Source organism: Ascaphus truei, chromosome 6, assembly GCF_040206685.1.
Source record: "Ascaphus truei isolate aAscTru1 chromosome 6, aAscTru1.hap1, whole genome shotgun sequence".
NCBI classification, from domain to species: domain Eukaryota; kingdom Metazoa; phylum Chordata; class Amphibia; order Anura; family Ascaphidae; genus Ascaphus; species Ascaphus truei.
Genome location: NC_134488.1, coordinates 104,242,286 through 104,266,966, shown reverse-complemented (window position 1 = coordinate 104,266,966; position 24,681 = coordinate 104,242,286). Strand labels below are relative to the sequence as shown.

Genomic DNA, 24,681 nt, shown 5'->3' with positions numbered 1-24,681 from the left:
GGGTGGGGGTTGTTGCCCCTGGGTGGTTGGTTAGGCTGCCCAGGGGGGTAGCAGGGGAGGAGGGTTAGTCCCTTAATTACTTTAGCGGTTACTAATCGCTAAGGTGATTAAAGGTTTAGGGGCCAATAGATTGTATTTTTTATTGTTGTGTTCCTGCCAACAGAGGACAAGGACGCGAAGGACGGTGATGAGGACGGCCTTCATGGAGTCTGGAGTAAGTAGAAGTTTTATATACTTTATGCTGGCTGGATATTTTGAATGGGCAAATACACTATTATCCATATCTGGATAATAGTAATTGTGCCATTATTGTTCTGTAATATTAGGGTTGTTGGGGTTAGAGGGGTGCCCATTCACTCCCATTGAGGGCATAGGTAACCACACTGGCATGAATGGTGTATTGACTAGTATTGTGTTGTAATGTTTATTGTGGGTAGCTAAGGTGGATGAAGGTGGCATTTGGCCCATGGTGGGTGTTTATGCCCAACGGGTGGTAGCGGGAGGGGTTAAGCCCTTCATTAGCTTAGAGGTATTAACCTTCATTAGGGGTTAGCTGCTAAGGTAATGAAGCTGCAAACAGGTCAACAGCGAGCACACATAAAACAAAAAAGAGAATAATGCACGATTAATTGTACGTTAACTTGCTCTAAATGTATTGATCATAAAATCTGAGGTGGTAACGTGAACTACATGTATAAAAAATAATAATCAACACTCACACGGCCATATGTGAGTGACAATCACATCTGTTGCAGAATAAAACTGTTCTGGAATGGCATCAGCTCCTGTTCCTGAGTGAGCGCCTTCACGTCAATTTCAGGGTGTCCTCAGACAAAAGATGAGATGGAAACAACATGTGTCGATTTCACATGCAAAAGTATTCACAGTGAAGTGAATGAGGGTGATGTTGGGTATAAATATATAATAAATAATATTCACTCACATAGGCTAATGTGAGTGCCCTCCTATCTCAAGGTTGATAGTGACTCGCAATGTGCTTTTTCTTTTATGCTATGTTTTGCCTTAAAAGGACAGTGTGTCTAATATTTTGGTGATGTGGAAAAATAAATTGCCAAAGTATTATTTAATCAGAAGGATTGTGTGCTATTACCAGCATGGATGACGTGATAAATGCCCTGCTGCATAGCACCACCATTCAGCAGGAAAGCACTACCGTACAGAGGGAGATGAATCGGATGTTCACCACTCAGCTTGGGATTCTCACAGAGGCGCAAAGGGAAGACCGGGTTCTTTTTAGAGAAAACTTTCAAGCCTGGCCCAGGTTACTATGGATATGACCAGTGCTGCCGATGTACAGCCCATCCTGGCGAGCCTATACCTGCACAAGATGACATCGCAGGATGATATTGAGGGATACCTCTGGTCCTTTTGAGCGAATCGCTTCCCTGTGAACATTGGGTCTACTCCAAATGAGCTGGTATTATAGCACCCTTTCCACTTAGAGATTCCGAAAAATTCTGTGCCCAAAGATTCCATACATTCCATACATACTATCTGGCAACAAAGTGGTTGAAACCAGAGTCCTATACCCCAAGCATATCATTGCGATGTTGGTGTTGTACTGCTTCATTTGAGCTCAACCCCAGGACCTACGACACTGTGTGGGACAAGGTGATCCCCTCACATATAATACAATGGTAGGCACAGTGGAACGTTTTCTGGCTACTCGAGAATTGTTACACTCCACGTTCCCTAGTGCAAACCAAAACCCATAGCCCACATCGAACTTTAAAAGCCATAGCTGAAATAAAGACCAATGACCAGCCGCAAGGTTTCAGGGAGTTGAAGAAAACCCAGTTAAGGACAGAAACTCTAAGGGGCCTATGCTATAAGCGTTCATTAAAAAATCGCCCGGCCATTTAATTTGCTTCTGTCATGAGTGCTCACCACAAACATGGCGGGACCGCAAGGCTGAGGTGGGGATATTGATAGCCACTGACCAACAACCGAGCAGACTCGTCCGGAGTACAGTGTGGGTCAGGGTAGGAGAGCTCAGAGTGGTCTAGGTACTTGCTGTGGTCAAGGAGAGGAGAATTCGGATAATCGTTGATGCAGTGTTAGAGTCCAGGGGTAGAGAGAGAAGAAGGGGCTGGCTGAGCATATAAAGGAGAGAGAGACAATTGGATGGCTGCAGGAAGTGAGCATCATCAGAATGCTGTATAGTGATAGGCAGGGGCGGAGACCATAGCAGCTGTGAAATAAGTGATTCCGTTAACCCCTTGAGTGCCTGTGTCTGCGCGGCATCTGCACGTATTCCGTGTGCGCTGTGCGCTGCCCCTGTTGTCATGTAGGTGGGGTCTGGAGGCGGTCCCCACGGTGTCAGTCTTCCTAGTGAGGTGGCACCAGCGCACAGGCTGTGTCTGACATGTGTCAGCTGTGACGGCATGGGATGCATCATGGGGGCGGAGCCTGGGGACGGTGTCTGCATGTCTGGCCTTCCAGCAACGAGGTGCCTGTGCGCAGGTTGTGGCTGGCGTGCGTCATTAGTGATGTCGTGAGATGCATGACGGGACAGGGCCTAGCGCTGATCCTCACAGTACCCCACCCCTTTAGGGGCAACAACCGGGCCTCTCAGGACTGGCTTAAGATGGTACCTTGAGTGGAATGCCCGAACGAGCCTAGTAGCGTGTAACTGATCCCGAGAGATCGAGGATCGCTCCTCGGGGCCAAAGCCCCTCCAATGGACGAGGTACTGGAGCCTTCCCCTAGATAAACTGGAATCCAGTACTGACTGCACCTCGAATTCTTGCTGTCCATCTATAAGGAGGCGTTCTGGTGGTGAGGCCGAGGCAGAAGAGTGAGGATCCTGTATACATGGTTTCAGGAGGGATGTGTGGAAAATGGATGGAATGTGCATGGAAGATGATAATTGTAAACAATACGCCATCGGATTGATCCTCTCGGAGATGGTAAATGGACCAATGAATCTGGGTGCTAGTTTTGCTGTTGGCACTTTAAGTTGAATGTGCTTGGTAGAAAGCCACACCTTATCCCCTTGTTTGTATGCTGGGGTTCCGTCAATTTCGGTCCGCCTGTTTCTTCTGTAGAAAAACTGCTTTCTTGAGATTCACTTGAATCTTCTCCCATGAGTTCTGTAACTGTTGGATCCTGTTATCCGCTGCTGGCACCCCGGATCTGGGTCCTTTCATGGGAAGGATTGATGGGTGAAAGCCATAATTGATGACGAACGGTGAATCCATCGTAGATTAGTTTAGTAGATTGTGAGAGAACCCTGCCAAAGGTCCAGTTGTCCTTGGTGTCAGATATAAAACATCGGATAAACTGTTCTAATGATTGGTTAGTCTCTTTTGTCTAGCCATTGGTCTGGGGATGGTAATCAGAAGAAAAATGAAATTAAATGAAATCCATAGTTGCTGGCAAATGGAGTACCAAAACGTGGAAATAAATTGGGAACCCCGATCTGAAACAATAACCTGAGAGAACCCCATGGTGACTAAGCATTTCTTGGGCAAAAATTTCAGAAAGCTCGGAAGCATTCAGCAGGCCTCTAAGAGGAATAAAGTGATCTTGCTTGGAGAAACGGTCCACCACTACCAGAATGGTGTTCATGCCTTTAGATATTGGTAGTTCAACGATAAAGTCCATAGATAAGTGGGTCCATGGGCGATCAGGGATAGGAAGAGGTTGGAGTAACCCTGTGGGTCTGTTCCGGGGAGTTTTATTTTGAGCACAAGTCGGGCATGAGGCGACAAATTCTTTGATCTCCCTCCGCATTCCTGGCCACCAGAAAGTCTGTTCGAGCAGATCCGTTGTTCTCTTGGTGCCAGGATGTCCCGAGCCCTTGAAGGAATGACCCCATTCCAGAACCTTCCCACAACATGCAGGTGAGGTAAAAAGGCGGCCCTCTGGGACTTCGATACCTCAGAGATGTTGGACTGGCCTTGAACGATGTTCTCTAAAGAGAGTCAAAGGTATTCGCAGAGATTATGTATGCATGGGGTAGTATAGTCTTCTTTCGGTCTTCAGCCTTGTCATCCAGCAGGAACTCGCGGGAGACTACGTCCGCCTTGATGTTCTTAGAACCAGGAAGATACGAAATTATAAAATTGAACCGGAAAAAAAAAAGTAACCATCGAACTTTCCGTGACCCCAAGCAACGAGCGCCCTCAATGTAAAAAAGATTCTTGTGGTCAGTTAGTATGGTGAAGGGGTTTTCAGCCCCTACGAGCAGGTACCTCCATTCCTCTAGAGCAATTTTGATGGCCAGGAGTACATGATAATTTTGTTTGGCCGGGGAAAACATTTTGGAGAAGAAAGCACACGGGTGCAGTTTGGCCTCAGGTGTCTTGCTCTGAGATAGAAGTGCTCCGGCCCTGACATCTAAAACGTCCACCTCCATTGCGAAGGGTAAACTAGGATCCGGGTGTACGAGGACAGGAGCTGACATGAAGGCTGTCTTCAATTTCTCAAATGCCTGATTTGCAGCAGAGGATTATGTGGCTGGGTCGGCACCTTTCTGTGTTAAGGCAGTAATGGGCGCTACTACAGAGGAGAAGTTCAATATGAATCTTCGGTAGTAGTTGGCGAAGCCCAGGAAGCATTGTACGTCCTTTAGTGTCATGGGACGAGGCCAATCCAAGACCGCTTTTACCTTGGCTGGATCCATGGCAAGACTGGTGTACGATATGATGTAACCAAGGAAGGTCATAGTTGTCTGGTGAAACTGACATTTTTCCAACTTGGCGAAAAGGCGATTCTTTTGCAGACATTGAAGTAACTGTTTAACCTGACCCTGATGCTCTTGTACGGACTTGGAGAAAATTAGGATATCTTCAAGATAGACAATGACAAATTGGCCAAGAAGGTCCCTGAAAATGTAATTAACAAAATCCTGGAATACTGCTGAAGCACTTTAAGCTCCTCGGGGCAGGGACTCCTCTTCCTTAATGTTACTTTTATGTCTAAAGCACTTATTCCCATGCTCTGTTATTTATTTGATTACCACATGTATTACTACTGTGAAGCGCTATGTACATTAATGGCGCTATATAAAGACATACAATACAATACAATTAGAAAGGCCGAATGGCATCACAAAGTATTCGTAGTGTCCGTCTTTGGTATTGAAGGCTGTCTTCCATTCGTCTCCCTGACGGATTCTTAGAAGATTGTAAGCTCCTCGCAGATCCAGTTTGATGAAGATAGTGGCCCCCTGCAGGTTGTCAAAGAGTTTGGAGATTAATGGTAGGGGGTACCAATTCTTTATAGTGATTTTGTTAAGGCCCTGATAGTCGATACAGGGTCTGAGGGTCCCATCTTTTTTCTTAACAAAGAAAAACCCTGCTCCTGCGGGCGAAGAGGATTACCGGCTAAACCCCCTCTTGGGGTTCTCAGAGATGTATTCTTTCATGGCCTTGGTCTTAGGGGAAGACAACGGGTAAGAAGCCTCTCATGTGGGAACTGAGCCGCGTAGTAGATGGGGCAATTGAATGACCGGTGGGGCGGTAGTTCTTCCACTTGTGCTTTATTAAAGACATCCCGGAAATCTGAGTAGATTTCAGGTAAGAGGATATTTACCTGTTCAGATAGAGAAACCCTGCATAGTTTTTTACGGGAACTGAAGCAGTTCTTTGAGCATTGAGGGCTCCATTGGAAGGGCTCCTTGTCAGTCCAGTCTATGCGAGGGTTATGTAGTTGCCATGAAGTCCAAGGATGATGTCGACCGAGGGAGTGTGATGACGTCCAATCGGATCATCTCGATGTGGACCTCTCCTGTCTGCAACTGGAATCGAATGGTATGTAGGGAAATAAAACAGGTTGTAGAGGATGGCCGTCGATGGCCTCTAGGCCTACTGGATGTTTCTTGTGTACCAAGGGAATCTTTTCCTATGCTTATAGCATAGGCCCCTAAGTCTCTGGGAGGGTTTTAAGACCGAACGATCCAGTTGTATGTTTCAAGAGTGGGGAGGTGGTACATGTTGGGAAAATGTGAAAGAAGTACAAAGAAGGGATTTGTCTGGAGTAAAATACAAGTAGCGCTAATTCTGCCAACAACTCTGTGTCCTGCAGTGATTACATTTAGACTAAACATTCCGTGTAATCCCACCATATTCCCAACAAGTCTACCATACAGTGGTTCATGAAATATGATGATCCTCTCACCTGATAGTAAGCCAGACACTGTGCAGATGTCAACCTGCAAATGCCACACCCTGGCCTGCGCCAACTCTGATGGTAATATTTCTGCTAATTGACAACATATTTGTCATTGTGGTGGTGTTGGCCCGGGGCACTGATTATGGTGAGTGACACTCACATAGCCATGTACAGTATATAGCTATTTTTCCATAGTATTTTTGAAGTGCAGCTATAGTGCTGGTAGAAGTGTTATTCATAAATAATCTACTAGCCATCTTCTCCATCCATGACTACAGCCTCTCGAATACAGGGTCAGGAGCCGTATATTTGGGTGGAATCAGATGTCTTTTCATCTTGATAATAGTGAGCCTTTCCATACTGCCATGGGACACATTCGCAGGGCAGAATGTGTGTATAATGGATCACCTACTAGAGATGGATAACTGTGGGAAGCTGGCAGCTTTTTCTTCATTATACAATGCCCCAAATCACGCATGAGTGGATCCACGAGAATAGAGAGGCCTGTGACTGAGTCTTGAACACAGTGTGGCCACGGATCTGGGGATAGACTATTAAAGACGACATTGAAATCTATGTGGATTTTTGGCAAAAAATGGCCCAAATGGTGGCTTCAGTGGATATAGTATTTATCAGTAAAAACCTAAATTCACTCATCTCCATTAAATCAAGGCCAAAACAGCTGTCTATGAACTGGTTTACTTGCTATGCATTTCTTTAATGCCGGCTATACTGAAAAGATGTGTTCTACAGCAGGCATAAGCTTCTAGGGGTTCATGTTAAAATGGACAAGAAGCAAAAGGTGACACACTTTGAGGGCTCATTTGCATGTCATTACCCAGAATCCCTGACTGCAGTGGAATCATTATATGCTAAGAGATAATGGGAAAGACTGGGTTGTCTGAGATGTTAAATATATGATTTAAATAAGCATATATCCCAGGTATCTCACCAGGTGGGGTAAAGGGTAATCTATTTGAAAGTATATAATTCAATGGACACTCTTTACCCACCCTCCCTCAAAATCATTATATCAGGGTCTGGATAAGAGTAATTACAGAATTAGGTATCACTTTAATAACTGAATATATAAATATATGGACCCCTGGTCAGCTGTATTAGGAGTTTTAATTAATCAAAAAGGAAGGTGCATATAGGGAGGAAATAATACACAATCTTTAGACTCAACAGGGAGACTCCCATTCATTTGCACCTTTTCCTCAAATATTGAAAATTATTTAGATACCAAAACTTAGGTTGTAATAGTCCATTTGAAATAAAAGAGCAACCCTCCCCCCAAATAAAAATAAATAAAGTAAAAAATTACAAGGTAGCAGTAATAGTTCAAATGTGCTTAAAACAACAGATAGGCAGTCTATTTAATTTAATTGCACCACAGATAACTTTGTCTTTAGTTGTTTGTTCCAGGGAGTAACAGAGATTAGTAAATATGGAGGAAGATCTTTTTCTTATCATTTAGAAAATGACTGTTATAGATAATGACATGCTTTTTGCAGGAGTAAATCTTGTTTAACGGCACATTATTTATTAAAGCGAATACCGTGTTCTAATTAAGAGGCGTTACCTTAGGTTAATGTTACATTAGATAGGCCTAGATTCACTAAACTCCTGAACTGAATCACTATCTTTGTATTTCAGCTTATATGATTCCTGTTATCTCGGCTGTGTGTGCCATTCTAATTCTAATCCTTGTAGTGATCATAGTTTGCTACTTCTCAAGGAAACGCAGTAAGTATGGCAGGACCATGATCTACTGATCTATAATCAGGTACCAGTTGACCAATGTTGACAAAAGGATTCACTTCTATTGTAGCAAAATGGTTCATTCTTCTTAATCTTGTAAGGAAGCATCCAATATGGGGACAGATAACCCTTTCACATGTCCAAATAATACATTCCCCCAGATCCTCACTATCCTCTGCCAAAGCAGACTGTGCATAGTAGTAAAATACATAAGAGGTTAATAGTGAATGTGTGACAGTATTGTTCATTCTTTTTCTGCAGAGACGTCTCAAGACACAATAAATAACAGGTATGATGGGTCTATGTTATACTATATTTCTTTATTGATTACTAGTTTGTTTTAGCTTGTTGTAGAGAAGATTCTCAAACTGTGGTCTGTGTCTAACTGGTTGTTTCTTGAGACTTAAATTATGACTCCAATAATCCGTTAACCCTTTTGCTGCTAGGTAAGCCAGCCTTCCCTTTAGCAGCAACGAATTGCAAGCTCTATCTGCAGTTCCTGGCCGCCTTAATATAACTTCCAACATATCAGGGCTAAAGGCTGCACAGTGAGGGGCTAGTGGAGGAATGTGAATATGGAAACAGAAGTATGCTGGTGCTCCAAACCATTGCGGACACTGAAGTATTCTGTGTAGAAAGGTTTAAGGCAGTTCCTTTGTTTCAATTTTGTTTTGTAGAACAGAAAAGAACTAGAGTATTTTGTATTGAATAAAATAAATCAACTGGAACCCGTTATGGAACTAAACCTTTAATCCCTTTGGGAGGTAGCAAAGCATTGCCAAGAAAATTAATTCTGGTTTAGTACAGGACTTTATTACTATCGTGATATTTTTCACGAAGGTGTTATAGCCGTTGAAGCAAAAGACCATTAAAGATCTATAATGGCTACTACAGCACTTTAGTGACTCAATTCCATTGCCTTTTGTCATATTTTAAATCCCACGTTTACATTTCAGCGTATTACCAATAAATGACCAAATGGCAACTGAGAAAGAAGCAACGTGTAAGTAACATCTGCAGACATTCACATTACAAGTCACCAGCATTGTCATAAAGATCTCGAAAGGAAATACTGTACAACAGAAATGTACCTAATGTATTTGGAGGCATGATCAGTAGATGTGCGAGGGGTACAGTAGCACTCAGAAATAAGTGCATCTCACATTTTTTATGGGGAATAAAACATCATGGGAGAGGTAACAAGGTAATAACGGAAGTTAAGGGTCATTTTATTCTGCTAAATGGTGCAAAGATTTACCAGGAAAACAAAAGTAATATTGAACACAGTACAACTATAGTAATATAAAATGTCAAAAGCATGAATTCCCTATTATTGTCAATGTATTCTTAAAACAGGTTAGTCTTGAGAGATTTCTTGAACACAAAAAAAAAAGATGATTGTGTGTGCTAGTACAACTCAGATGCAAAATAAATATTATGGTACAAAAAACTGATTAAGACCAGTGCCTGAGAAGGAGGAAGGGAGGGATGTCACATCTGTCATAGCTACTGCAGGCATAGAAAGCTTACTGTAAATGGGTGGGGAATTTAGAGGCAGAAAAGGGAGGCGTTGTTTCCACATAAACTATTACAGCCTTTAGCCTGCCATTTGTCTAACTCAAAATTGAACTGTTTTCCTCGACCACGATCTTGGTAATGTAAATAACTCAAAGCCATAAATGAGTAAAGAAAATGTCAAAGTTCCTTTTAATGGGTTTTTTTTTTTTTTGTTTAGAAATAACAGCTCAATGGCCTTTATACACTCGATGACAATAACCATTAAGAATTAGTAGCTTTTCACTTCAATGGCTGTGGAAACATAAATTGTTGCGTGTTTACGTACTGTACACAGCAAATTGATAACAGTCATGATTTGTTAATGTATTGAATTAGGAACTTTGGCTTTACTACACCAAGACAGAATGTGTATGATAGAGGTTTAAAGGCCCATACAAATAAGCATAAAATATATATTTTTTAAAGGATGAGAGGTGGATAAAGGAAGGATTCTTATTTAGCAGTTGGAGAAGGAGGCTGGAAAATGCTGATATTCATAGGCAATGCTTAGCAGAGATTAATTACACAGCCTGCTGCAGGGAGGCAGACTGAAAGCGTGGGCTGGAATTGCTTCTCCCCCTCATGAACATTACAGACTTTAGCCTTCCGTCATGTGTGTACATAGGTAAGAAATCGATCTATTGAATAAGGAACTTTGTCGTTACTAGACTAACATAGAACATAGAGGCTAAAAAGGTTATTATATAGAGAGCATACAGCAGGAAAAACAGCAAAAACTACGGTACAAGTGGAGAAAATCTGTGATGAGCCACGGCGGTGCAGGCTAGCATTCTGATTTTGCAGCTGGTGATGGGGGCTGGAAAATGTTTGGTATTTAAAGGTAAAGCTCAGCTGAGATTAATTAAACCGCCTGCTGCAGGGACTCAGACTGAAAGCCTGGGGTAGAATTGGTACACCCCCCACATGACAGTCACAGGCTTTTGCCTTCCAGTTACAACCCGGTTTTACCAGAGGTGGGAGTAATTAGGGCTGTTAGAAGTTTTCTTTTCCGAGACCTCTTGACATAAAAAAAAAAAAAAACAATCCCTTTTGGAGTCCTTGAATTCAGACTGACAACTGAAACTTAACACCTAAATTCTGCATGTCCTCAATCATGGCTCAACTCAGACACTGTGGATTTAATGGTTTACAATGTTCATGTATTTTGCAGACGCATCTGTTGATGAAATGAAGAACTCGAATGTAAGTAATGTAGAATACTGGCTCAGTAAGGAATACCCATTTCATTCTACAACATTTCCTTAGAAATAGCAAAATAGCAAAAAGAACCTCATAAATAAATGTGTTTTCTAGCATTGTCTAGACAGGTAACATTTGTGTTTCTGTTGGCACCCAGTGTTGCTTAGTCATGACATGCAGTGGAGTTTTAGTAATCACGAACAAACATAGAGGCGCAATAATGCACTATGAAAAAACGGCTGCTTTTTAAAGCCCTGTGCCTATTACTTCTATCAGGTCAGGGTGGCAACCTGTCCCTATCTATTCCACCAGAACCAGCATTTCTGCAGCCCCCTGACAATGTCTTTATAATAAACAAAGGTATCTCCCTCATGGAATTTGATGCACAGGTTTCTTATTTTCAATCTCAACTAAATCACAAATGCCCATATTTACTAAACGGTACTAAGCCATAAGACACCTAGTGGGTTAAGACCACTTAAACATGAGCCTAAATGATATGAAACAGGACAAGGATCTTCTGTACTCTTCGCATTGCATCTTACAGAACTGGTGACTTTTACTCTTAGCTCCTTCACTGCCACCGCAGTCTGCAATGTATTGGTGTTGAATCCCCTGCGCAATGTGTAGCGGGCCCCTCAGGGATTAAGTATCAGTTCTGCAGCCTGGTTCTTTGCCTTGTTTAAGCTTGGCCTTGGTACCCATGTGGAACCCAAAACTACACTATGAAAACAGAAAGAAATAGTTATGTTGTAGCTGCACTACTATTTCTGTTTGAAATTTCAGGTGGATGTGGTTATGCAGAAAGCAGATAATGATGATGATGATGATGATGATGGTGGTGGTGGTGGTGGTATCACCTATGCCACATTAAACATGGAAGCCCTGAGCATGAAGAAGGTCTCGTCTAGCTCTCCTGTGGAGTCCAGTTTATATGCAGCTGTCAGGAGATGAGTGGGCATCCAATAAGAAATCCATAAGATCTATTTTGCTGCTTAAACATTAAAATCACACAAAAGGCTAAATAATGACTCTTACTTGCTGCATCCTGCATTTATTGGTGGTTCAAGCACAAAACTCTATATAATTTATCATCTTTGTTGGAATGCATAAAACGTGTGCAAACCTTGCACAAATTTGAGAGTTGTATGCATCCATTTCCTAGTTACAAAACTGGGTTCAAAAGTAGCACAAAAATAACACGTGTTAGTAAAGGGAACGAAGGACAGTGATATGTATAATTAGTTACATGTATCTGATTTCCATTTTTTGTTAAAGTTGTCAAAGTATAATGAATATATTATATATATATATATATATACAGGCAGTCCTCGGTTATCCGACACAATGTGTTACTCAAAATGGCGTTGTAAAGCGAAACGTTGTAAAGCGAAACATGTTTTCCCATAGGAACACTGTTTAAATGAAAGGATCCGTTCCTGAAGGCATTTTTAACACTAAAATACACCAAATATTTTATGCAGGCAATAAGATATGCAGCACACACATAAATTATATAGTGTATATACTGTATTATATATATAATATAACATAATAAATAATATATTATATAGTATAATATAATATTATATAGTATAATATTATATATATACGCTCTTACGACGCTTTGCAACGTTGTTTATGTGAATGTGTATATATATACACACATACACAACGTTGCAAAGCGTCGTAAGAGCGTTGGATAAGCCATTTTGGCGTTGTAAAAATGAACATAGGTATGCATTGCAAAGCGTTGGATAAGACATTCGTTGTAAAGCGAAGCGTTCTAAAACGAGGACTGTCTGTATATATATATATACAGTGTTCGACAAATACGCATAACCACACACCCGTGGCGAGTGGATTTAGGCTGCTGGCATGCCGTGCTGCGGCTCTATGAATTCCTCTGCTTGCGCCCAAATTTTTTTTTTAAATAAATAATCCCCCTCCCTGATTGGGCTGACGCAAGGAAGAGGGCTGGCTGGCAGCTCTGGGTCAGCCCCTCCCCTCCCCTGCACCCGATCCCCGCTTGCTGCCCGGGGTGGGATGTATGATGGTGGGGGGGGTCCCCGCGGCTGCTGCCCAGGGCTGGAGGACAAGGTAGGTGCTTCCCATCCGTCCCACGCTCCTTTGGCACCCACACGGGCAGGGTAGGAGCGGGGAAGAAGGGGAGGCTGGCAGCTCTGACTCACGTCCCCAGGGCTGCCGCCTGGGCTTGAGGTAGAGTGGGGGCGCGCGCACGGCAAAGTTCCCCGGCCACGTTTCCCATCGGGGAGGCTAGTGTAGCCGTGCGCCTGTCCGGCTGTCCCCCCGCTGGCCCCCGATCCCCTCGCAACTCCTGCCCAACACCCCGCCTGGCTGCCCGACCTCTCGCACCTACCGCCCGGCTGCTTGACCCCACCCGCCTGGCTGCCCGACCCCCAGCCCTTAGCTGGCATGTGGAGCAGCATGTGGAAGACAAGCAGGCCATGGAAGAACAGGTAGGCCCCCTCCCAATGAATACCCACCCAGTCACCCACCCAGTGAGTGTGTCTGTGAGAGTGTGTGTCTGTGAGAGTGTGTGTCTGTGAGAGTGTGTGTCTGTGAGAGTGTGTGTCTGTGAGAGTGTGTGTCTGTGAGAGTGTGTATCTGTGAGAGTGTGTGTCTGTGAGTGTGTGTGTGTCTGTGAGTGTGTGTGTGTCTGTGAGTGTGTGTGTCTGAGTGAGTGAGTATGTCTGTCTATGAGTGTGTGTGTCTGAGTTTGTGTGTCTGTGAGTTTTTGTGTGTGTGTGTGTGTGTGTGTGTGTGTGTGTGTGTGTGTGTGTGTGTGTGTGTGTGTGTGTGTGTGTGTGTGTATGTCTTTATTTATATAGCGCCATTAATGTACATAGCACTTCACAGTAGCAATACATGTGGTAATCAAATAAATAACAGATAATATAAATAACAGATCATGGGAATAAGTGCTTTAGACATAAAAGTAACATTAAGGAAGAGGAGTCCCTGCACCGAGGAGCTTACAGTCTAATTGGTAGGTAGGGAGAACGTACAGAGACAGTAGGAGGGAGTTCTGGTAAGTGCGTCTGTTCAGAATATCCACAGTGCTATTCATGTGCTTCATTAAGCAAGTGTGTCTTAGGCCTCGTTCAGGATGCTGGCTTCGGAGGGAGGGCGTGCTGCCGTGCGTGCTGCCATGAGAAACAACGTATTCAATTTGAATACTGGTTGTCAGGGTAGCAACCGCCCTGTCTCCGAGGCCAGGAGTTGAAGCTGACTACAGTTTCAATAAACGAAAATGTCGTTTTTTGGAGCTGTAGCATCGTCACTGGGACCTAGGCAGCCAATGAAATCATTCTTCAGAATGATTTCATGACTGCAACCTCGATACTTACCCAGCTGTGTGTAACCCCGCCCCCTCTCCAACGCTGAAAAGTCTGCTGGGGGATAAACACAGATCGCCCAGCAAACTGCCGCACTGCCTCCCTCCCGCCCTCCCTCCGAGTCCTGCAGCTAGCACCCTGAACGAGGCCTTAAGGTGGGTCTTAATGGTGGATAGAGAGGGTGCAAGTCGGGTACTGAGGGGAATTGCATTCCAGAGGTGTGGGCAGTCAGTGAAAAAGGTTTAAGTTTCAGTTAAGAGTGAGTGTGTCTGTGAGTGAGTGTGTCTGTGAGTGAGTGTGTCTGTGAGTGAGTGTGTCTGTGAGTGAGTGTGTCTGTGAGTGAGTGTGTCTGTGAGTGAGTGTGTCTGTGAACGAGTGTGTCTGTGAGTGAGTGAGTGTGTGTTTGTGTGTGTCTGTGAGTGTTTGTGTATGTGTCTGTGAGAGTCTCTCTCTCTCTCTAATATATATATATATATATATATATATATATATATATATATATATATATATATATATCTTAACTGCCCTATACCTAAACCGAAATAACCTATACTGCTTTCTTCAAGATCTAACTCTCGAGCTTCACATGGGAGACATCTGAATCCCCCCTAACCCAGAAGACAGGTAGGGAACAACTCCCCTCCAATGTATAACATTGCGGGAATGAGGGTACCTGGACATTGAGGGACTGCGGATCAGGTAAGATCCCAGGCGGGATTGCTGCTTTAGATATTGTGACGCGGGGGCGTCCAGGCACTAGTTATGGGTTCAGGAAACTAGTCATTCACATCTGGCTTTTTTTTTCTAAATCCGACATTTACATAGGGAAGTAAACATAATTATGCCCCTTTACAAAGCATTAGTAAGACCACACCTTGAATATGGAGTACAATTTTGGGCACCAATCCTAAGAAAAGACATTATGGAACTAGAGAGAGTGCAGAGAAGAGCCACCAAATTAATAAATGGGATGGACAATCTAACTTATGAGGAGAGGCTAGCTAAATTAGATTTATTTACATTAGAAAAGAGGCGTCTAAGAGGGGATATGATAACTATATACAACTATATATTCGGGGACAATACAAGGAGCTTTAAAAAGAACTATTCATCCCACGGGCAGTACAAAGGACTCGGGGCCATCCCTCAAGGTTGGAGGAAAGGAAATTTCACCAGCAACAAAGGAAAGGGTTCTTTACAGTAAGGGCAGTTAAAATGGGGAATTCATTACCCATGGAGACTGTGATGGCAGATACAATAGATTTGTTCAAAAAAAAGGTTGGACATCTTTTTAGATGGGAAAGGTATACAGGGATATACTAAATAAGTATACATGGGACGGATGTTGATCCAGGGATTAATCCGATTTGCCAATTCTTGGAGTCAGGAAGGAATTCATTTTTCCCCTTAATGGGGTTTTTTTGTTTGCCTTCCTCTGGATCAATAAGTATAGATATAGGATAAAGTATCTGTTGTCTAAATTTAGCATAGGTTGAACTTGATGGACGGAAGTCTTTTTTCAACCTCATCTACCATGTAACTATGTAACACAAATACACACACACACGTAACAAGGACTAATTGTAGTATAATGTAATACAATAAATAAACTTATGTCAAAAACGAATGTTGTTCTTACTAGGAATGTATTCATTTTTTTTTACAAGCGGGGCTGGGGGCGGGACTAGGGTGGGGCTGGGGGCGAGACTAGGATGGGGCTGGGGCGGGACTAGGGTGAGGCTGGGGGCGGGACTAGGGCGGGGCTGGGGGCGGGACTGGGGTGGGGCTGGGGGCGAGACTAGGGTGGGGCTGGGGGCGAGACTAGGGTGGGGCTGGGGGCTGGACTAGGGTGGGGCTGGGGGCGGGGCTAGGTGGCAAGTAGATTTTTTTTGTTCAGCGAGTAGATTTTTGGGTGATTTGTCGACCGCTGTATATATATATATATATATATATATATATATATATATATATATATATATATATATATATATATATATATATATATATATATATATATATGTATATTATTAAGGCTATGGTGGGTAAAAAAAAAGTGACAAAAACCCTCCACAGTAAAGCATATAACAAATGGAAATATTGCTGTATGCTCATTTGCATGTCTTAGACAGGTCTGCAACCCCGCCTTTCACCATTATCGCCCAGCACACAGCACCTCCACTGCAGCAAGGGATTAGGGTTGTTCATGTAATGTGAGCTTGAGACAAAAGGTGGCACTGTGTGCTCATTTGCATGTCATTTCCCAGAATCCCTTGCTGCAGTGGAAGTGCTGTGTGCTGGGTGATAATGGTGAAAGGCGGGGTTGCAGACCTTTCTAAGACATGCAAATGAGCATACAATAATATTTCCATTTGATATATATATATACATGTAGAGGTATCAGTACCGTGTTAGCCGAGCTTCAATAATCAAAAAATAAATAGATGATACCGTTCTGTGGCTAACGAAATGCTTTTATTTGTGCTTGTCACGAGAAAACAGCACATATATACAATAACTGGGCCAGATTGAACAAGACTAGGATATAGTAAACTGAATGAGTTTATTTCCTATGAGCAGAACAGACAATACATCAAGCAAATAACATTACAGAAATATTTACACTTACTGAGGTTGGACAAGGAGATATTCAGCCGAATAGCAGCTCCTTAGTTGTTATAGGTCACAACAAGCACGACAAAACGACAGCAACAAGCAACCACCGGAAGAAGAGATCAGTGTATCTCGAAAGCTCGCACAAATAAAAGCATTTCGTTAGCCACAGAATGGTATCATCTATTTATTTTTTGATTATATATATATGTATGTTTGTAAAGTATTCCTGGTGCCATCTCTAGTGAAACAGATACAGTATACAAAAAGTAACGGATTTGCTTGAATCCAGTGTTTCCAGCAAGTGAAGTTACATATTAATTTAACCGACTGAAATAAGAAAAACAAAGTTACTTTAAGCACGATTGAAACTTTCTAAGACAGCCAGGTCACACTGATAAATTGACCCAGTCAGTGGAACTGCCTCTTTGCAGAAATCAATTGAAAAGAATGTTATTTTAGCAAAAGAGAAAAAACACAAAAGCGCACCAAGATGAGAGATGTAATATGTATTACCACAAATAAAAAATAGTCGCGACCATTGTGGCTGGCGGTTTCATTACCCACTACCAGTACACATCCAAGTGTATCGTTTATGTCCGTTCCCGATCGTTCCTACGTGAACAAAAACGGACAGGCATCATAAGGACACCTATAGAGGGCTCCGGTTCCTGCGCACGCGCGCTATACTCCCCACCACGCTAACACACGTGGATGATAGGAGACACAACGGAGACAGCCCCAGCACGCGGGACTGATCTCCCAGGACTGAGACTGCCCTTTCACTTCCCATGTGCTGCGCTACTGCTTTGATCAACGTTAGAATCGGGGATTATTAAAGAATTTGTACATGTAAGTTATTACTATTTTTTATTTGTGGTAATACATATTACATCTCTCATCTTGGTGCGCTTTTGTGTTTTTTCTCTTTTGCTGACATTGGTATCGCCGTCGGAGTCTTCCGGTGGAATCCACATTTGGAGGTGGGGGAGACACCTCAAAACACGAGAGCAGCAAAAGAACAGAGAGGGATCAACATTCCAGGTTTAAAGAGCCAGAGCGCGGACTGAACTTTTTCATCACAGAATGTTATTTTAGTTTGATTATTTATTGCCCCCGTTTTGCCACCAGGAGATTCTTACACTTAACCCCTGTTGTATCACTCTGCAGGATTGTAGCATTAATCATTTATATACACGTCTGGTTTTTTGTCTATCGCTTTTGTGCCTTGTAAAGAAACCATCTATGCAATTATTAGCTGCCCTCAAACAACAAATTGCACATGCCCGATTAGGCTCTTTATTCTTTAATATTACAGCATTTTACACCATTGGTATTTTTAATAATAATCCCACGGAAAAGGATTATAAGGTTTTGGCTATACTGTACTATGCCCCAGACAGAACTTTCGGCGCCCAGGACAGAGCAGTGACCTGAGCCCCAGGTTTATGAGGGGGGGGGGGGGGGGAATTTGTTAGTTTTCTTTCTTACATGTGTCACAGATTTCTGAGGCGCAGAGAATAACACTACCTAAAACTGGCACATTTATTTCAAACATAGACAAAGGAAAACTGCACCAGTTATAGGTACATTGATACATCTCAATATCATTTTTCCTCCCCTAACCACTCCCTAAAATGTTCACTTGTACAGATGGAGCAAAATTGGACCAGGCACCTTTATACACTGATGTAGTGGAATACAGAGTCAAAATGACACAATTTGTACCTGCTTTTAGCAATGATTCCATTTGCTACACTTTACTGTATACAGTACATACTGTATCTCCCATGTGCAGTGTTCGACAAACCTATACATTTGCACGCCCCGGGCGAGTGGATTTAACATCGTGGTGAGCTCCTATTGGCCCAAGCAGCACACGTGTGGTACTAGGTGGCGAGTAGATTTTTTTGTTCGACGAGTAGATTTTTTGGTGATTTGTCGACCACTGCCCATGAGGATATTGGAGTTATTGGTAGTCTGCATCTGATCTATTTTTGGGGAATCTAGAAGATTATAGAGAATGGAGATAATGGTTTAAAAATGTATAGCCATTTGTTCTATACTGTAATACTGTATATGGTGTCAAGCTGGGATACCGTTAAATAGTAGTGTTTAATAATCTGGCATATGAATCTACTCAACAGCAGGGGACTTTTATATAACTGCTGAAGTTGTTAATATTAGTTTTCTAATCTGCATGTATATTTAATCAGCCACTCGATTAGCGTCATTTATGGGCCTAAGCAGCTGCTCGGTGAGTAAAGGCACTGACTCCAAAAACAATGACACTGAGTTTGAATCAGGGGAGTCTGGTTCAAATCCTTGTGACCTTGGGCAAGTCACTTTATTGCCCTGTGCCTCAGGCACCAAAAAAGTAGATTGTAAGCTCTACAGGGCAGAGAGTTGTGCCTTCAAAATTGTATAGCACAGCACTGCATACACTGTCATTGCTATACAAGAAAAATATATATATTATTATTATTAAACGTTTGGAACTGGATTTGTAACGTTGATGCTGGTGTATTTAAAAACCAATTGCTGCCAATAAAACTACTTGTCATTTGCAATCTTTTATCCTTAATTCAATGAAAGAAAAACAACATCATATTGTGTATTTGTTGTAGAACATGACAACCAGCCTCAACTCAACAAACTCTGCCACTGTCTTTTGACACCAGCCCTGTTCTAGTATTTTAATATCCTGTTACCAGCGACAAAGAGACCAGTGAGGTTTTGAAAGTGCTCTACATGGTCATTTGATATAAAGATCTTTTAGGTTGTCCATAGGCCCACAATTGTCAGTGGAGCCAGCATTGTATTCTGGCCACTGGCAGTGACGGGTAAAGTATCACAATTGTCCACCACATTTTGTTTTAAATCTCCTTACTGCTGACAGTTCACGTCATTGCATTGCAGCCGTTAGTTCAAGTTGAAGGATCAAAGGTAAAAGATTGTACTTGTCCTCTCCAGCTGTAAAACTAGATGTAATAACATTTTCCATTGGATTATTTTTATCAGAATAAGGTGCAATGTTTTTTTTTTTGCTCTAGTTTTGCAACAAGGACTTTGCCCAGGAGTCAACAAGGCAAGATCTGCGCTTCCGCCCCCGAACCTGCGATATATGCTATTAAAGTTACGGCCTATTCAGGCTGGATACAGCGGATCACAATTTAATAACTCCGGGGCTTTGAGAGATAACCTCTAAACTCCTATCTAAGCACAAACTGCTATCCAATCCGCGTTCTTTTTCTAAGTAATCCGGAACATCAGCTCTCGATGCACAAAGCTGCCCGTTTTGGAGAAATGAATGTGCAGAAATGTTGAAATCTGTCTTAAACTATGGAAATGTATCTTCAAAGCAAACGTAAATGCAACTCGTCTACCAGAGAAATTCAAATGGTGAAACTGTGATGACGTAAAGGGATATGAACTACATTTATGCGGTAACCGAAACTTCCTCTTCTGTTTTTCCAAAATAGAATGTATTTTGTTAAAGGTCTGCCTTTCTCTTTATTCTTGCAACTAAAATATAGCATGAACCTTTAAAAGAAATTCAAAATAGAGAACATCTTTTTTTTTAATCAATTTTGGCCCTGTTTTGCACCTAGGAGACTGATAGAAGTACTTTTTTTTTTTTATCTAAGCATAGAGTTCAACTTCATTTTTAATTCAAATGCCAAGATACCAGTATTTTATTTCTTGCCAAAAGTGCACAAAAATGTTGAATCCCCACCAGGACGACCGCTTATATCGGGAATCAATTCACTGACGGCAAATGTATCTCACGACATTGATCAGTTTACTTCAGAAATATGTAACTACGATGCGCATGCGCGACGGCGGACTGAATGGCTGCTTGAACCTTCAGCTCCGCTCCCAGCCGGCACTAAAAAATCAATAAATGCGCTAAAACCTCACCAAAATTAAAGAAAGTTACCCACATAGCCCGCTGATACCCCCAAGATGTCAAAGGGAACAAGATCGAAGCGCCCCTCCACAGTGATGACAGACTACTATAGCAAGGGTGATCAGCCACGCGCCCGCAGCCAAGAGGGCCTCCCGCTAAGCGGCTCCGACTCGGAGGGAGAAGGGGAGAATGATAACGGCAACAGAATTATGCGGAGACGCGACATGCAGGAATTCTGCACGGACATTAAGAGATGCTTGCAAGCCGAGGTGGCGTCCCTAAGAGCAGACATAAGCAGCATAGGGTCCAGAACTGACTCCTTGGAAAGGAAACTGGACACTACGGTGAAAGCACTCCATAGAACAGATAAACAATTGGCCCAAGTAAAGGACACTATCCAGGACATTCTAGATAAGCAGGAGGACGCCGAAAATCGGGAGAGAAGAAATAATATGAGGATACGGGGGGTCCCAGAAGAGGAGTCCGACCCAGAAGATTTCATGGCCCGGTGGCTGACCCAGCTGATGCCGGACAAAGCGTCCCAGGAGCTGCATTTGGATCGCTGCCACAGGGCCCTGAGATCCAGGCCACAACCGGGAGACCCCCCGCGGGATATCATCGCCCGCTTCCACTTCTTCAGAATAAAAGAACAGTTTGCCCAGCTGACCCGTAATAACCCGTCCTTTGAGTCACACAAGATCCAAGTTTTCCAGGACATTTCCCCCACCACGTTGCTGAAAAGAAAGCAACTTACCCCAATCACCAGGATCCTCAGGGACGAAGGGGTTAAATACCGCTGGATCTTCCCTTTCGGGCTCCTGGTGTCCAAAAATGGGGCATCCACCACAATAAAGAAGGCTGAGGATGGAGGAGCCTTTCTTACAAAACTGGGCTTGCAAGATAAAATCACGGAGGAAATGGCGGGAAACAGAGCAGCCCCAGATCCAACATGGCGGGAGGTAGGAAGCACCAACAAACACAACAAAAACAACCAAGCCCGCAGCCCACGGTAAAGGGCCAATTAAAGAATTAAAGAATTAATGTTTCTCCACAGTTACAGTTGACCCTACCTCTTAGCTAACCAAAGATGCCCACGAAAACCCCACCAGGAGCCCTCTCATGGCTGCGCCCCCCCCCCCCCCACGGCACTCGCATCGCAACCCGACAGAGACAAGGTCCTGATCTCCCACAGCATCACTGCACCACTTACCCGTACCCCCGACGGCAGCAGAAGAGGAATAGCGGCCATCTTGGACCAGCTCCGGAGCCCAACTGAGAAGGGGAGGCAGCGGATGACGTCAACGGGGAGGAGGCAGCGCCTCACGCGAGAGGTACGCGATCGAGGCGCCACATCCAAGATGGCGGCGGTCGTGCCAAACCGGAAGAGGCGGGAGCAAGAACAAGATCCCGGAAGCGGCCCAGCAATCCAATATCACAAGGCACCGAAGGGAGGCTGTGGACAACAGTAGCACAACATACACCAGCAGCGCGGCGCAGGGGGATTAGGACACAGATACATTCCCCACAAGGGAAAGCAGGGAGATAGAGCGGAGGGCAGCAGAAAGTGGAAGGAGCCTGCTGAGGGGGGGGGGGAAGGAGGGAGAAGGGAGCAGGGGGGGAGAGAGGTAAAAGCTGGAGGGCATACAGAAGCAACAAATAACAAAGGCATACCTGTAAGCTAGGAAGGGGAGATGCCAAGGTAGAAGCCTGCAAAGAGAGCGACGCCAGGGGCACGGGAGGGGATATGGGGAGGTGCAGAGATAGGTCCAGACGGACAGATACCTCTGAGGGGCAATTAAGCTAAGAACAGCTAATACGAACTAAATTAAAGCTTTGAACTAAAAGGGAAGAGATTATACCTACAGGATGCAGCAGATAGCTTAAGCTCAGCAGGCAATAGGAGGGGCGTCACAAATATAGAGGAAAAGGGGCCAAGTTGTGGAAAGTTATGATTACATGGTCAGTTTTGGGTTTGTTCTCACATTAGAGGTTTTACGCAGACTATCTCATATGCGAGCTTTAACGAGATCCAAGTTAAGACTAATAAAGTTGATATTTAGACGGCTGGGACGGCGGTCCTATTGTCGCCGTGTGTGTCTACCCTCGGGCTGGGGCAGCTGCCCTAGAACCTGAGGAAGCCCTGGGGAAGAGGTGGGGTGACACGGCCCTCTGGAGAAAGACGGAGTCGGAGGGCGTGCTCCAGAGACCCACCGACCCACAGGCAAGGGAGAGAAAGTGGTACTATGCCGCTGACCACTCTCCCAAGTTGATATGTGTTTTATATGTGTCCTTTTTCTTCCCTCATGTATCCCGCGTACCTAATGTGCCTACCCTCCCCCACACTGTCTCCTACACAAGTGGTCCACCGCCGAAGCCCCGCACAGAGCTGAGTACTGCAGAGGTACAGAAGCAGCACCGTAGCGGCTCGATACACCCAAAAGCAATACTAAGAATACAAGGTCAGTACCCTGCACCAACATGCCTCTAACATTTATATCCCACAACACCAAGGGACTAAACTCCCCATGCAAACGAAGGATAGCTCTTACTGATTACAAAAAAAAGGGAGCAGACTTCATCCTCCTACAGGAAACACACTTCAGTACCACTAGCGCTCCCAAATACTTCGATAAACAATATACCCAAGTATTCCTATCCTCCGCCCTAGAAAAGAAGCGGGGTGTAGCAATCCTAGTGCATAATAAAGTAGGCCTAATAGTAAATAAAGTAAAGAAGGACCGAGAGGGCAGGTTTCTGATGCTCGTAGGAGCCATAAATGCAGTACCCATAACAATAGCCACGCTGTATGCCCCTAATACCCATGAGGCAGAATTCTTTAAGAAGACATTCAGCGTCATAAAAAAATCCTGTGAAGGAGCCTTAATCCTAGGGGGGGACTTCAACGTGGCTATGAATATAACTCTGGATCGCTCCGGGCCTCACAACCACAAAGCCAATCCCAGATCTGCCGCGTTAGAGCAAGAATTAAAAGACCTCCAGCTAGTGGACGCATGGCGAGAAACCCACCCGCTAGAAAAACTTTACACCTTCTACTCACACCCACACGACTCATTTAGCAGAATCGATTACTTCTTTGTGTCTAGTAGACTGGTCTCCGCGGTCACCCATACGGAGATCCATGATATTTCATGGTCAGACCACGCACCGATCGAGCTAAGGTGCACACAGATAGGGCTGGAAAGGCCAAGAGCAAACTGGAAACTAAATGACTCCCTACTAAAGATCCCAGACCTCGAGAGAAAGATCAAGGAGGAGATTAAAAACTTCTTCAGGGAGAATAAAGACAGCGTTGACTCACATATAACCCTCTGGGAGGCACATAAAGCAACACTGAGGGGGGTTTTGATTAGCATGGGAGCCCGCAAGAAAAAAGAGCGCAACGCAAAAATTATTAAGGTGCAAGCAGAGTTAAAGCAGCACTGGGAACAACATAAAAGGTTACCCAATGCAGCGACCCTGCAACAAATAAAAGACACCCAGATTAAACTAAACCTTCTGCTCACTTCCCAGGCTGAGAAAGCGTTAAGTTGGTCAAAGAGAAGATTCTTCGAGAAAGCAAACAAACCAGATACCTTACTAGCCAATATGATTAATTCCAAAACACGCAATTATAATATCCAAACGTTACGGCGAGAATCAGGGGAACTTACCGCCAACCCCAAACAAATTGTAAGGGAATTCAAAGACTTCTACGCAAAACTATACGACGGAGACAAAGTAGCTAGATCTCCAGCGAACAAGGAGGCCCTAGTGAATTTTCTGGATAGCTCAAATATACCCTGCTTGAGCGGGGTGGACAGAGAGGTGATGGGTAGAGATTTTACAATGGAGGAAATATCGGAGGTTATGAAAAACCTGAAACCCTCTAAAGCCCCGGGCCCCGACGGGTACTCGAACCTTTACTACAAAAAATTTAGAAAACAACTAGCCCCTTATCTACTTCATATGTTTAACCAAGTGCTGAACGGCTCCCAGTTCCCTAGCCAAATGCTCCAAGCGTCCATTTCAGTAATACACAAGACAGGGAAAGACCCACAGGACTGTAAAAGTTATAGACCTATATCCCTAATTAATTCGGACATCAAAATCTACTCTAAATTGTTGGCCAATAGATTGAGTCTT

At 43.7% G+C, this 24,681-nt stretch overlaps 1 protein-coding gene across 2 annotated transcripts in view; it reads left to right on the top strand.

Moving 5' to 3' along the window:
* LOC142497555 (T-cell-interacting, activating receptor on myeloid cells protein 1-like) overlaps positions 1-11,696 on the top strand; it is a 73,810-nt gene extending 62,114 nt beyond the window's left edge. For both annotated transcript variants that reach the window (XM_075605511.1, XM_075605510.1), the window contains 6 exons: positions 164-214; positions 7,798-7,887; positions 8,164-8,191; positions 8,859-8,905; positions 10,631-10,662; positions 11,446-11,696. In XM_075605511.1, coding sequence (XP_075461626.1) covers positions 164-214; positions 7,798-7,887; positions 8,164-8,191; positions 8,859-8,905; positions 10,631-10,662; positions 11,446-11,613 — 416 coding nt within the window. In that variant the 3' untranslated portion in view covers positions 11,614-11,696. The remainder of the gene's footprint in view (positions 1-163; positions 215-7,797; positions 7,888-8,163; positions 8,192-8,858; positions 8,906-10,630; positions 10,663-11,445) is intronic.
* Positions 11,697-24,681: the final 12,985 nt, after the last annotated feature.